Source organism: Brachyistius frenatus, unplaced genomic scaffold (genome assembly GCF_029030835.1).
Source record: "Brachyistius frenatus isolate BFR_SWC_R1_liver_20210118 unplaced genomic scaffold, ASM2903083v1 Contig_11, whole genome shotgun sequence".
Lineage (NCBI taxonomy): Eukaryota > Metazoa > Chordata > Actinopteri > Embiotocidae > Brachyistius > Brachyistius frenatus.
This window is the reverse complement of record NW_027210610.1, coordinates 5338217-5350956: the sequence shown is the minus strand read 5'-3', so window position 1 is coordinate 5350956 and position 12740 is coordinate 5338217. Positions and strand designations below refer to the sequence as shown.

Below are 12740 nucleotides of genomic sequence, written 5' to 3'. Positions count from 1 at the left end.
AAACTATTTAAAAGGTAACTATCTGTGATGACGATGATGATGATGATGATATCTTAATACATCTAAATACACATCCTCTGTATTATTTACAAAACATCAGAGGCACTGACTCACTACAGTAAATAAAAGAGTCAAGAAACAGGCAGATACCCTTGAAACGATCCATTATAATATATTCTAGCACATTCAGCAGGAGTGGATCCACAGTAACCTACAACAGAGCTCATATTGCTCTGGTTCGCACTTACCATTGATTACAACCTTAGACTGAAAAGCATGCCTCCCAGATAAATAGGCATCTACACCTCCTGAACAGAAGGCCTCCACCTGCTGCTTTTGTCCATGTCTGGTTCGTACCAGCATCATTTTAATTCCAGTCACATGAAGAGACCATTTCCATGTAATAGTTATAACAACTGGGTCTGGCGGTGGGAGGGGGGGGATTGAAGGACAGACATCATTGCCCTTGAAGGATGATGCTGCCGTTTCTGCATGTTACAGCTCATTTACCACAAATCGCATATGTATTCTCTATAAGTCGCGGCCAATGGCCCGTCTTTGCCTCGTTAGCAGCACATGAACATGCCACCGGGAAAAACAGAAATGAAAGATTGCATGATGGGCAAAAAACAAAAACAAAAAACAAAAAAAAAACATGTCATGTAGCAATAAACTTGCAAAGTGGGAGCGACTTGTCCTGCTTCCAGGTGTATCCCTCCCCTCCCCCCCAAGCACACACACACTCCCATGAAAGTCATCTTGAATAATGTAACTATCCTACAGGTTGAAATTGTGGCCGGCGGTTTTAAATCGTTTGAATTTAGTTCGAATGAAATCATGTTTTTTTTTGTTTCCCGTCAGTTTGGCATGGAAGATGTTTTTTTTTTTTTAATACTAAAGTGCCGATGAGCCTCGGCCACAAGTCGTTGGTGTTGTAGTTGTGAAGAAACACAGTTGCCCAATTTATCCTAAATTGACCCAATTGGTCCAAATAAGAAATTGAATTAAGAAACATTAACCTTCGATTAGCGCGGCAATACAATACTTGAACTTTTACGACTTGAACCAGTAGTACCCAAAATAGCCCCTCCCGCTTCGCAACTATAAATTCTACTAAAAACGGTGGACATACATGTGTAGTAAATGTGCTTAAAGATGCAAAAAAAACAAAAAAAAAAACACTGCAATGATCGCACAACAGAGCGGTATGAATGCGGTAACGTAAATCAAAAGTTAGCCTTTTTTTTCCTTTCTCCCACTGACTGCCCCTTATCCCAGATCCCCTAAGCTTCTCCCTCCATCTCTTTACTCATCACCTGCTTCAGCCTCACAGTTAGCTCATCAGTGTTCACCAGGCTGTCCTGGAGGGATAGGGACAGAGAGGCAAAAAGGACAAATTCACAGCCACACTCTGGGGCAGTGCAACACCCCCTCGCGCTCAGCCAAGATGTTATGGAGCTAAATTTAGCCCTGCAACCGTGGGATTCGTCCTCAATTTTAACTCTTCAATGTAGGTTGAGGCTAATGGATTCAGTCCAAGCGTATAGCTGGGAAACAAATGAGAAATGGGAGAGTAGAGATGATCCGAGCAGAATCAAATAAAATGGCAGGATAGCTCGGAGCGGCTGAGAATACCATCGAGCAGCAAAAAGACGCGCGGATGGAGAACTTTAACGAACCGTGTCGGCGGCATCTCCACCGATCAATTCACCGGATTTCACTCATCCTGTTTGGAGAATAATCTTTCCACGCTTTAAGCCTTTAGGAGATTATATTTTATGGGAAACTCGCACCCACACCACATTTTTTTTTTTTATCCCGTCTGCTGCCCACAATCCAGTTAAGAGGCCTAAAACGTAGTGGAAGTGACGACGTGATGAAGAAGTCCGAACGTCCTTTACGCCGTGTCTTTATTTCAGGTGATGACCATGAATATTGATTTATCCCCCCCCCCCCCCCGCTCCCTCCAGTGGCCCTGACTGTAAATAGCTCTTTATGAAGTTTGTCACGAACCGGAGGTGCAGAGATCGCGCGAATTACAATGTAAAGATGAGAGCGAGAGATAAAGAACAATGCAGGGGGGGGGGGGCCATGAACTGTGTGCGGAAGCAGATACTGGCTGTCAAGGTCAGTCGAGGCGTTCTGTGCATAAAATATTTGGTCACGTGTATGTATGGAAAATTGGTATTTTTTTTTTTTTTTTTTTTTTTTTTTTACACACAGCTACAGGAAACCGTTCTCATGCCTCTGCCTCACTGACTTTTGATGTCATCACATGATATGCTGCTAAGTTTTCTTAAACGGGGATCAAAGAAATGGTTTCCGCAGCATGTTTCGGAGATTCCAGCTCTTACTCTCATCTTCAAACTGGCGGAGGGTCTGAAACACTGTATCACGGGTTTTCCCTTTGCACTGCAAGTGCTGTCATCGGTAGCGTTTAAAAACACATCATAACCTGCATTCTTTGGTCAACGTGCTCCCGATGCATAAATTCTAATCGTACATTGTAAAAAAAAACAATAAAAAAAAAACATAAAATACAAACGGTTCTCTCCACCTCTGTTTCTCTGCTCTCCCTGCACTTTGCCCCATGCCACTCACTTGGTCTTTTTGCGGATCTCTTCCACCAGCTGCTTGATGTGGTCTTCCATGAACTCGATTTTCTCCTGCTTCCGAGCCAGGGCCTTCTGCAGACGTACGATGCGCTCCACGAGCAATGCCTTGTCCACCTCTGGGAAGCTGTCCACGACCACCACCGAAGGACCTGACTGGCTCTCCGGCGAGCGCTCTTCGACGCCGCTGATGCCACCGTGGCGAGCGTTCAAGGATCCTGGGGAGCGGACGGAGATTCATTTAGAAAACCAGCTAGTGGTTGGGACTTTGGTCATTTAACAACCAGCTGTGATAAACAAAAGAGTACAGAAACTTTGCATTTTGATGACCGTGTTATTTATAGAAGGATCATTTATCCCAACAAAAGCAAAATATACCTCCACCACTATTTATAAAGGAAAAACACCCTTATGGTATTACTATGTGTTAAATACTAACCAAATTTCGGAGTAGTACCTGAGGAACTGGAGCGACTCCCCATACTGCTGGCATCCCGGTCGCACCCTCCGTTCTCAACCTGATCCAGCCTCTTACGGGCTGCAGAGACAGAGAAAGTGAAGAGCTGTTAACTGTCAGAATGAGACACGGACACCAAAAACACTGCGACATGTAATTTGAAATAACTGAATATTAAAACATGAATCACCATAGCTCGACTTAACTCTGGGACATTTCCTCTGCGAAGGTGTCACCCTGAATAAATATCACGCTGCAGAAGAATGCTCGCTCAACAAACCTTTTCAGGTTTGAACTTTAACAACATGACAATGCTGTTAAAGTGTAACTACGAACGCTGATGGAGAATCCGTGTTTCGCCTGAGGAAAGTGTCCTCTCTGGCCCAGGAGACAACTGGAACTTTAAAGCTTGTCCATGCAAGATAAAGGGGACAAAACTTAAAGCCCTCAGGTTCCTCCGTGTGCCCGGAGAACCAAGTGAGAGGAAGCTGGCTCACTTCCTTTAAGTGTAATCCTAGCAGGGGGGGCACTTTCATCTCGCTTTAAAACGCCGTGCACATTCTCCTCTGAATCTGCACGTACGATCTGACATGAACATGCACATGAATATATGAATACATACGTGATCAGACTGAGAATCCATAGAAATGATACGCAGATGTTTGAAAATCGAATTTACAGTCATTCGATATCTTTTTTTTTAAATTTTTTATTAAAGTGTTAAAATGTCATCCGAGTTACTCGGCGTTTACAATGTTCACGAAGGGGAAACCTCAGGTGGTATTTTTGTCCTCTGAATTTTCTGAAAGCTCTGAAAGTTTACAAGTTGAAACGTGTAATTGCTAGCCTCTTTGGCTTCGAGGGGTCGCCCGTGTTACCGTTGCCCAGCAACTGTGTTCTCAAGAAAACTAAACTAACGTGAACGCAAAGCATGCCGTACACACGGCTTCCGGTGTCGTAACAATGAGCTCACGACCTCCGGTCGGCGGCGGCGCAGTCTTGGTGACAACTTGACGAGAGTCACCGGATTACAAAAACCAGATGTTACTCTGATGTTTTCCTGAAGTGTTGCGCATACCAACCAGTCGCTTTTCAGCATGAAAAGATCCATTTTCAGTTTTAAAAATGCACCACGGGGCTTTATTCTCCCTGGATTTAGGATTTTGAAATTCATTTATGCAAGTATGGTTTTCATTGTGGGTGAATTTTTTTTTTTTTAGCATAATGGCCATTTGGCAAAAAAAATATCTCAAATGTGGAAGATCACATCTGCAAAGTGCGACCACATGAAAAATAACACTGTGGAGTCTAACCTTGTGTTAGCTGTTTCGTGAGGTCCTTGATGTTGGCAGCTTGTTTCCTTTTCTGAGTCACCAGCTCGTCCCTCAGCTCTTCCACTCGCGTTTTTAGTTGGGCCACATCTGTCTGCAGTGCTGCCCGCTCCTCCTGCAGATCGTGCACCTCCTGCTGCCTTAGCACCTCCTCCTTTTTCAGTTGCCGTGACTGCAGGATAAATGGAGTTGGTAGAGTAAACATGAAACAACAGCCATTATAGGAGCGGTAAACTAGTTCAGCAGGGATTTCTAGTAGTCTAGAAATCTAGGCCAGGTAGTGTTTTAATTCTCTCGTCTCTTCTCTTGGATGTCAAGTCAGAAAATATCACTACTAAGGGACAGTGTATGTTCTAGGTCAGTCAACTTGGCTCTTTTGAGAATGTCAGAACCATAAATTATTGGCTCTGTAGAAGGTTTGTTCCAACCACAGAAATCAGAATCAAACATTTTGATCATGATGGCTTCCTAGCTTTTGTATAAGCTGTTTTTTAAATTTTTTTATATATTGTGTCCAGCCATTTAAATCCAACCAACTTTACTGCTTTCTATGTTTCACCCCATCAAGACCACGCTGTATCTCCGAGCGCCCTGACCGTGTCATCCAGCAGACTGCTGGTCTCCTCCAGCTTGGCTTGCAGCTCTGTGAAGCTGCAGGTGAGCTGATCCAGCTGAGACTGCAGCGCGTTGCTCTCCGACTGGAGCTGGGCATTCTTGCTGCTCAGCTTCTCGGTGAAGCCCAGTAACTCGGCCTCGCGCTCCCTGCTGCCTTGTACGTCGCGCTGCAGGTCGGTCATCTGATTGGTCAGCCCATCCACTTCCTCACGAAGAGACGCGATCTCCTGTTCGTCACTGCGCACAGGAAAGAGATGTATCGTCACAAAGTCCAGTGCAATAGTAAAATGCAATACATTTAAAGAACTAAGAGAGACTTAAAAGGACAGAAGGCCTAAAAATATATCATATATAACTGTTTACTATCATTACAATTATATGCAATGCATTATTAAGCCAGAGAAGCCATGTTTTTTTTTTAAATAAACATGTGAACCACTAAAGCAAAAACTACCATAAACAGTGTGATTCTAATCTATAGATTAACTGTTAAAAAGTTAACTATAACTTCAGTGACGTTTTCTCATGACCAAAAAAAAACAACAAAAAAAAACTTAATTTTTTTTCTTGCAAACACCTTCATATGTCTGTGCACGTGATAGAAAAATGTCCTGTAGCTCGACATGACACCCGCATTCTTTTGCTTCATTTTGGGTTGGTGCACATTTTTTGAAAAAAAGCATTTCAATAAATGGAAACGCAGAAGTTTCTCTGCCTTGAACGTCCCCCTCGCTCTATTAAGTCATCTTCACATGGCCAGCAGAGTCACACACCCACTGAGGGACCTGAGTCCCTCCCTGCCCTGTGTGCTATATCTATCCCTGGCCTAGCTTTAGTAGTTGGGGGGAAAAAAAGAGAAAAAGGAACAAGGACTAAATACCAACCTGCACAGTTCTATCCAAACCTGTCGTCAGATTGGTGATACAGAAGCACGAGTGGATTTGTTTAAGCATGTGACACATCTTACTTAGACAGTGATGTGAAAGTAGCTTGTCAAGACCTAAATACTTCCAAAGGTGAGCTCATGTCATGTAATATGACTTCTACTTATGCGGGTTTATTTTCTTGGAAAAGTCTAAATGTCACGAATGTATAACTGTCTGTACTGTTTTCTATCCCACAATCTCACTTTAAAAACACAACTTTTAACAAGTCCTTAAGATGTATGTATTTCCAGCACTGACAAACGAAGTCCATCGTTCTAAAATATTCATGTGTTCTTTTTCCTTAACCGACTTTATGTCAACGAATCTTGACACTTACAGCAAGCGAAGGCTGTCTTCAGGTTAATTTAATATTACTGCCTTTCACTTTATATTCATTAAATATTCTGCAAAAATCTGTCCCAGTAAGTCTGTTTGACACCGCATCTGTGGCCTGTTAATATATGTTACCGAGCAAATTTGTTGTCCTTTAGTCTTTTCCGTCGGCTGCTGGACATGTTGTACCGTCCTGTGGTGGCCATTATTGAAGTCACTCCTCAGTGTGTGTTAGTGTGAACCATCACATGCTGCAGGGTTCCCATGCTCTAGCTTTGGCATGAAGTGCTGCCCCTGCATGATCAATGAGAGAGTGTGTGGCTGTACCGTTCATGCTGCTGCTTGAGCGCTGTAACCTCTTCCAGCTTTTCTCTCTGGCGGCCAATCTCGGCTTTCTGCCGGTTGATGATCTCCCTGTATTTGGTCAGCTCGTCCTCCCATCGCGGACGCTCGTCCTCCAGGCACTTTAACTAAAGAGCAACGCTTCCTTATTAGGCTGAAGACCTGCTCATATTACGGTATGTGTGCAGATGTTCAAGCTTTTATCTGTATGACAAACCTTGGTACGCAGAGTATTGAGCTCGTCCATGCTCTCTTTGTAACTCCTCTTCAGATCTTCCAGCTCTTTGGCCTTCACTCGGTGAACCTGCCAGATGTAGTAAATTCTCCTTTTATCTACTGTTATATGTTTTACTTTAAATCTGCTTATATACAGTAAGCTGCAATCTAAAATGTTTGTTCTCTCCCAGCTCTGAGTGCGATAAGTAAGATTTAAAGGTGCAATATGTATGATTTTTGTTTAAAACATTTTAAAAAATAACGAAAATGATGTGATGATTGTGACTGAAACTTTTGGCAAAATAGAAAACCAAAAACAAGCTTTAACATCGGCATTGCTTTCCACTGCTGTAGACAACTCTTGGCTGCAACGGTCTCACTAAAATAGTGATTAACAAGCTATAAAGTTAAGTGTAGGTTGAACTGATTGCCAGTTTTTTTTACTCGATCCACTCCTGGATGCAGAAAATCAAACTTTACAATCAGCAGTTATTGAAAACAACTAACTAATGTCAGGGCATAATTCGACCCAATTGGTGAAACTCTGTTGTGGTATTACAAGGCATGATGTATTTCTTACATATTCATACATAATGAATATTGCTCTTTTTGAAATGCATTTCCGCACAATCCGAGTGTTGCATTTATTACAGCCACTTTGCTTTGCCACTCATTAAGCATGTGAAAGCATTGATGCTTTTAAAATGTTTCGTCTTGTCTTTTTAACAAAGACATTACCGGTGTTACTGCGAGTCAACCTTTCCGCAAAGCTATTAGTAGCATGGGGTATCCAAGACAACGGTGATGGAGATGTTGGTAACTTTACTCTGTACTTCTTCCACTCACCCCTTCCCATCCAACTTTAATGTTACCACCCAAACAGTGACGGATACTGTTTTTGACTGCATTATTTATGACTGAACTGCATCATCACTCCAGCATATCACGCATACTAAAATAAACATGGGCTTGAACCAATTTATTAATCAGCAGGGCGGCGATATCTGCCAAAAACCCAGGTCTATGCTGAAACCTGGCCTAAAAACAGCACTCAGTTTCAGTGATGAGCTGGCAAAATTTCTTAGATAACAATGTCTGACACAACAGAATTCAACTTAATCGTATTCCTCTTTTTATATATTTTATGCCTCCATTTTAAGAAAATTCGATTTATCAATCAAGACACTATAAGGAAATTAAAAACACCTTAGAAAAATGAAGCGGACTGTGGAACCATGGCAAGCAATGGGTGATGCCTTCTGGGTTGTCATTGAAACACACAGCTTCGTATTGATTATTTCTAGGCCATTTATTTTTAAAGTGCGATTCCCCTTAGAGCGGGGCATGGAGAAAAACAGGCCATTGTGTTTGGATTAAGTCCATGTTTGTGCCGGCGTTCATGCGCTGCAGAGCTCATGTCCCGTTGTTTTACCCACTCTAAGTTAAGGTAATTACACCTCTCGAACGGAGGAAAAGAGCTGAGAGTAAACATTTTTACTAAAGAGCTGGCATCGAGGCCTTCAATAAAAGGATGAATAATGGCCTGGCAAACAGAATATTGGTGTTGAGGTAATGACAAGCCTGCGTTACTTTTATTTTGTCTGCTAATGGATTGTCACATAGATACAAAAATAAATTTAAAAAAAAAAGACACTAAATTGATGAAGCAAGCATGTACACTGCTAATGGTATTGCTGCCCAGCTTCATGTTATGTCTAGGATTAGAAATGTCTAGCCTCAAGCTCTGAATAATAGAGTGCTGCCTTACAAAAGCAATAAACTGCCACTGCAACTGCGGAGACAATGCTGAGAAGTTAAGAAAAAAGGATTTGAAGTTTGAAGGCTCCTAAACCAACAATGTAATAGATACCAGTTAAAACACCTTAATTGTATTCTGTTTAAGGCTGATTATTCATCTTGGCCAGTGACTCTGCAACAAATATTTGAATACTGCACTCCGTGTTCGAATTTAAAAAGGTGGCAGAGAAAACACAGCATCTGAGAGCAAAATATGTTTTTGTTGCCGCTTTCTTGTTTATTTGAACTCAAAAGCGAGTTTAATAAGTTCATCTTAAATTAAATATATTATTCAAAGGTAATATCAAAAGAATGTTATAAGAGGACAAAGCTGCAGTTGTGGCAGTCAGTGTTATTGGTGTTTTTAATTCTTTCTCTCCGTTATGATTGGATTTAGTTGCTGCATTAGTTGTGTGATATAACAACTCAAATACAAATTTGTGGAAGCATCAAAATTGATGTTTTAAATATAAGAAACAGAAAAAAAGTTGGTTAATTAGCTTTAAACAATCCTATTTCACCGCCTGGCTAGTGTTTTGTTTGTACATGGGGTTTAAGCCTTTCTTTGGTAAAATGACACTTTTATTGCGTCATGTTTATATGGTATCAGATAAAATGTTAAAAAGGTCAGACTGTGGCTGTGTTTTGGCTTTGTAGGGAAAAGTGGTGAAGATGATGAGTGTATGTGTTTGTCTGTAGAGTATATCACCTCTAACTGGTCTGTTTGTTCCTGCTTGTGTTTCGCCAGCTCTCCCTTGGTCTCCTTCAGTTTAGCATCCAGCTCGTTGGACCTGAGCTCCTCTGACTCCTGAAGGAGAGAGAAGTAAACATTTCAGAAACGGGAGAATAATACCAGGGGAGAAGATGCTTTTGTAAAAGGAAAATAGGAAAAGAGTGGCTGAAATAAAGAGACAGCTAGCCGGAAATAAAGAGTGATTTCTAGGCACAAGTAAAGAGAGGCAATGACAATAATTTCATTTTTGAGGTTCATTTTATGTAATTTCATTTTGACATCTTGCTGTGTTATATGCTGTCACTGTTTTCAGTCTATGCTGTGATAAAAACACTGCTGCTGAAAGAATACAGAAGCTCAAACTAATCTTTCCACCAAACGAACACAGCTCTTTACCACCATCATAAGGTACAAATGAAAACTGCCATTCTCATGATCAGAATCAATCCGCTTTTTAATTCAATTTTGCTCGTTGAAAGCGTGTCGTCCAGTCTTTTTATGAGTGGCGCGTGTGAATCAGCTATAAATGACCTTAGTCTAACAGTCGAGTTAGTTCATTTGAGACCAACTGATTGTATTCCTTGATAAAGATTTTCCGACAAATCCTTTCTTGCCAGAAAGCACATGCATTCATCTTGACATCATCTCCACACACACACACACGCAGCATGATTGAGGGACACACACTTTCTTTGTTCGACTGTCATGAGCAAACTAATACATTCATGTGATAAATATGACAAACCTGATAAGTTCGGATCATGTCCTGGCAGTTCTTGCGGATCTGTTCGGTCTCCTCTTTGGCCTGAGCCAACTTGGACGAGGTCTCTCTCAGTCTGTCTTTCGTTTCCTGTGCAGAGATAAACATCGACAGGGTTCGTAATCACGACACTGAAATTGCATTTCACTTCAAAATAATGAAAAGTCTCCTTTTTTTTCTTTTCATTAAAATGTATTGTATTGCATGTTATGCAGATATACTGTACACACACACACACACACACACACACACACACACACACACACACACACACACACACACACACACACACACACACACACACACACACACACACACACACAGAGCGACTTACACACATATGAACCGCACACAGAAACCACAAAAAGAAACATTAGTGACTCGCCTCCCGCGGCCATTAGTAGCTACTGATTTTTTATTTATTTCCACTCTGATTATTGTTGTGTGTTTGCTTGGAGGCAGTTAACAAATAAAACCATTATTTTGTAATAGATATTTTCTAAAATAGTTACCATGTTAATGATTATTTCCTTGCAGGTTCATTACTGTATTATTCCCACCCCATTTCATTTTGCTCGTAAATCACAAGACACATCTAATCATGTTTTTTTTGTTTTTTTTTAATGGAGCATCTGCAGATAAAATGACCGGAGGGGAAATCATTTGTGTGCCTGCGTACGTGTTCAACAAACAACAGGCATGGTTTTTTTTTAGACTGAAGAAAATCAACAATAATCAGAGGATCTATGTCGTTTTAATGATAGGGGTAATGTATACGTTGTATCCTCGAGCAGCAACTCCTTTCTGTAGTCAGCGGTATTAGTGATGCAATTGTGTAAATTTAGCTATTTGGATTCATTGTCTTTTAAATAAGATTTGACTGCAGCATGCTCAGGTTCACACCATGTCTACAACAATATCTAAAGCACAATAATACTGTATGCAAATAAGTAGAACATTGTATTTTTTTTCTTTATGTTTTCTGACAATTTTTCTGCTGATAATTTTACAACAAAACAACAAATAAGAAAACAGGGAATTCTGGGGTTATAAATTTTGGTTGTAAACTCCATTGTAAGGTTTACATGCAGCCACCAAGCTGCTTTGGGCACCACTGAGGCCAGTACATTTCTTTACCACGTTATGCCAAGTTATGCCAAGCTTTTTGTGTGTTGTTTACTGATCATTTGCTTGATTTTTTTCTAAATTTTGGTAAAATGTTACATAAATATGGTAATAATACTGGTCAAAATTTTGGTAAAATGTCATATTTTTTATCTGAAAAACATACTCGAGGTTGGATTGCTTCCTCAATAAGTAACAAATTTAAGACAAAACCAATACAACAATAGCAGTTGGATTACCTTGTGCACATCTGCCTCACTCTTCAGTTTGTTCTGGGCCCATTTGACCTTGATAAGATGAGAGTTGATCTCCTCCTTTAACTTTTCCACCTCTCGAGTCAACCTGCTAACCTCGCCCTCCTGAGAACAAAATAAACATGGGTGAGACAAGAACAATATTAAAGAACAGGACAGGGAACAGATCTTTAACTGAGCTCATATACCTATTATTAAATAACTTATTTTGTTTTTCCACTCCTAATTCCAAAAAACTGGGACATCTTACATATTGCTCTGATAAGACTCACAGCAGTGTAATAAAGACTAGGGAGATCAAATCTGCATGACCCAAACAATGCTTGGCACATCTTGGAGAAACTCGTATGAAATTTTCACTGTACAGTGCAAACTATTGAGAGGGACATGTATCTATGTATATCAATGTCTAGAATGGTAAATCATGCCAAATATAATCAAATTAACACATAAAAAATACATTCAAATGCATTGACCGAAAAATTGTGTGACATCTTTAGTCTTCTCTTTTGTGAGAAGTTAACAGACTTAATGCAAATACATCTGATAAAGTCGAGTAGGTATCGAGTCTTTATGTCCTAATAAACAGCTTCCAATATAACAACGCTACAACAAGGCACATAAGAACTCGGACACAGTACTTACCTTTGCGTCGTACAGCTGCTGCAGCCGGCCTTTATCCTGAGCCAGCTGGTTTCCTCGGAGCGCCTGGCGGTCCACCTCCTTGGTGGCTTCCCTCAGCCTCTTCTCCAGACCCTCCTTATCCCGCCTCAGGTCGAGGGCCTCCTTCTCCCCCCGCACATATTTCATCACCATGGCCTCCTTCTCTTGACGTGCCTCGTCACACTTCTTGTTCACCTGGGAGGATTGTTTATAGCATGAGACAAGTTGTAAAATGTCCTACTTCGGTCAGGGAGTTGCCAAAATTGTTGGATCCATGAGAGGATCAGAAAAAAAAAGTCATGTCTTCCTTGAGGATCTCTAAGAGGAGGTGGTTGTGAGCAGACACACTACATGGACTACTCCACTTAGCCTGCTTTGATTTCAACCTGAACTGACAGAAGTGATAGAAGACGGACAGTCAGAAAGACAGGTGGATGATCCCTGTTGTAGTGGGGATGTAAGACAGACGTGCTGACCCACTTTATGACTGTCAGCATGTCAACCTTTTTCAAGTCGCTCGAACAAGCTTCCACTTGGCAGCAATATTACAAAGGCATTTTTCTGTTGCCTTATTGT

The 12740-nt window shown here is 41.1% G+C and overlaps 1 protein-coding gene across 3 annotated transcripts in view; it reads right to left on the bottom strand.

Moving 5' to 3' along the window:
* Positions 1-12740, bottom strand: part of ccdc186 (coiled-coil domain-containing protein 186) — a 28234-nt gene that overhangs the window by 8454 nt on the left and 7040 nt on the right. For all 3 annotated transcript variants that reach the window (XM_069691714.1, XM_069691713.1, XM_069691715.1), the window contains exons 5-14: positions 12147-12359; positions 11487-11606; positions 10108-10212; positions 9339-9437; positions 6834-6920; positions 6602-6744; positions 4997-5252; positions 4383-4572; positions 3052-3150; positions 2602-2830 (exon numbers count right to left, since the gene is read on the bottom strand). In XM_069691714.1, the coding sequence (XP_069547815.1) occupies positions 2602-2830; positions 3052-3150; positions 4383-4572; positions 4997-5252; positions 6602-6744; positions 6834-6920; positions 9339-9437; positions 10108-10212; positions 11487-11606; positions 12147-12359 (1541 nt within the window). The remainder of the gene's footprint in view (positions 1-2601; positions 2831-3051; positions 3151-4382; positions 4573-4996; positions 5253-6601; positions 6745-6833; positions 6921-9338; positions 9438-10107; positions 10213-11486; positions 11607-12146; positions 12360-12740) is intronic.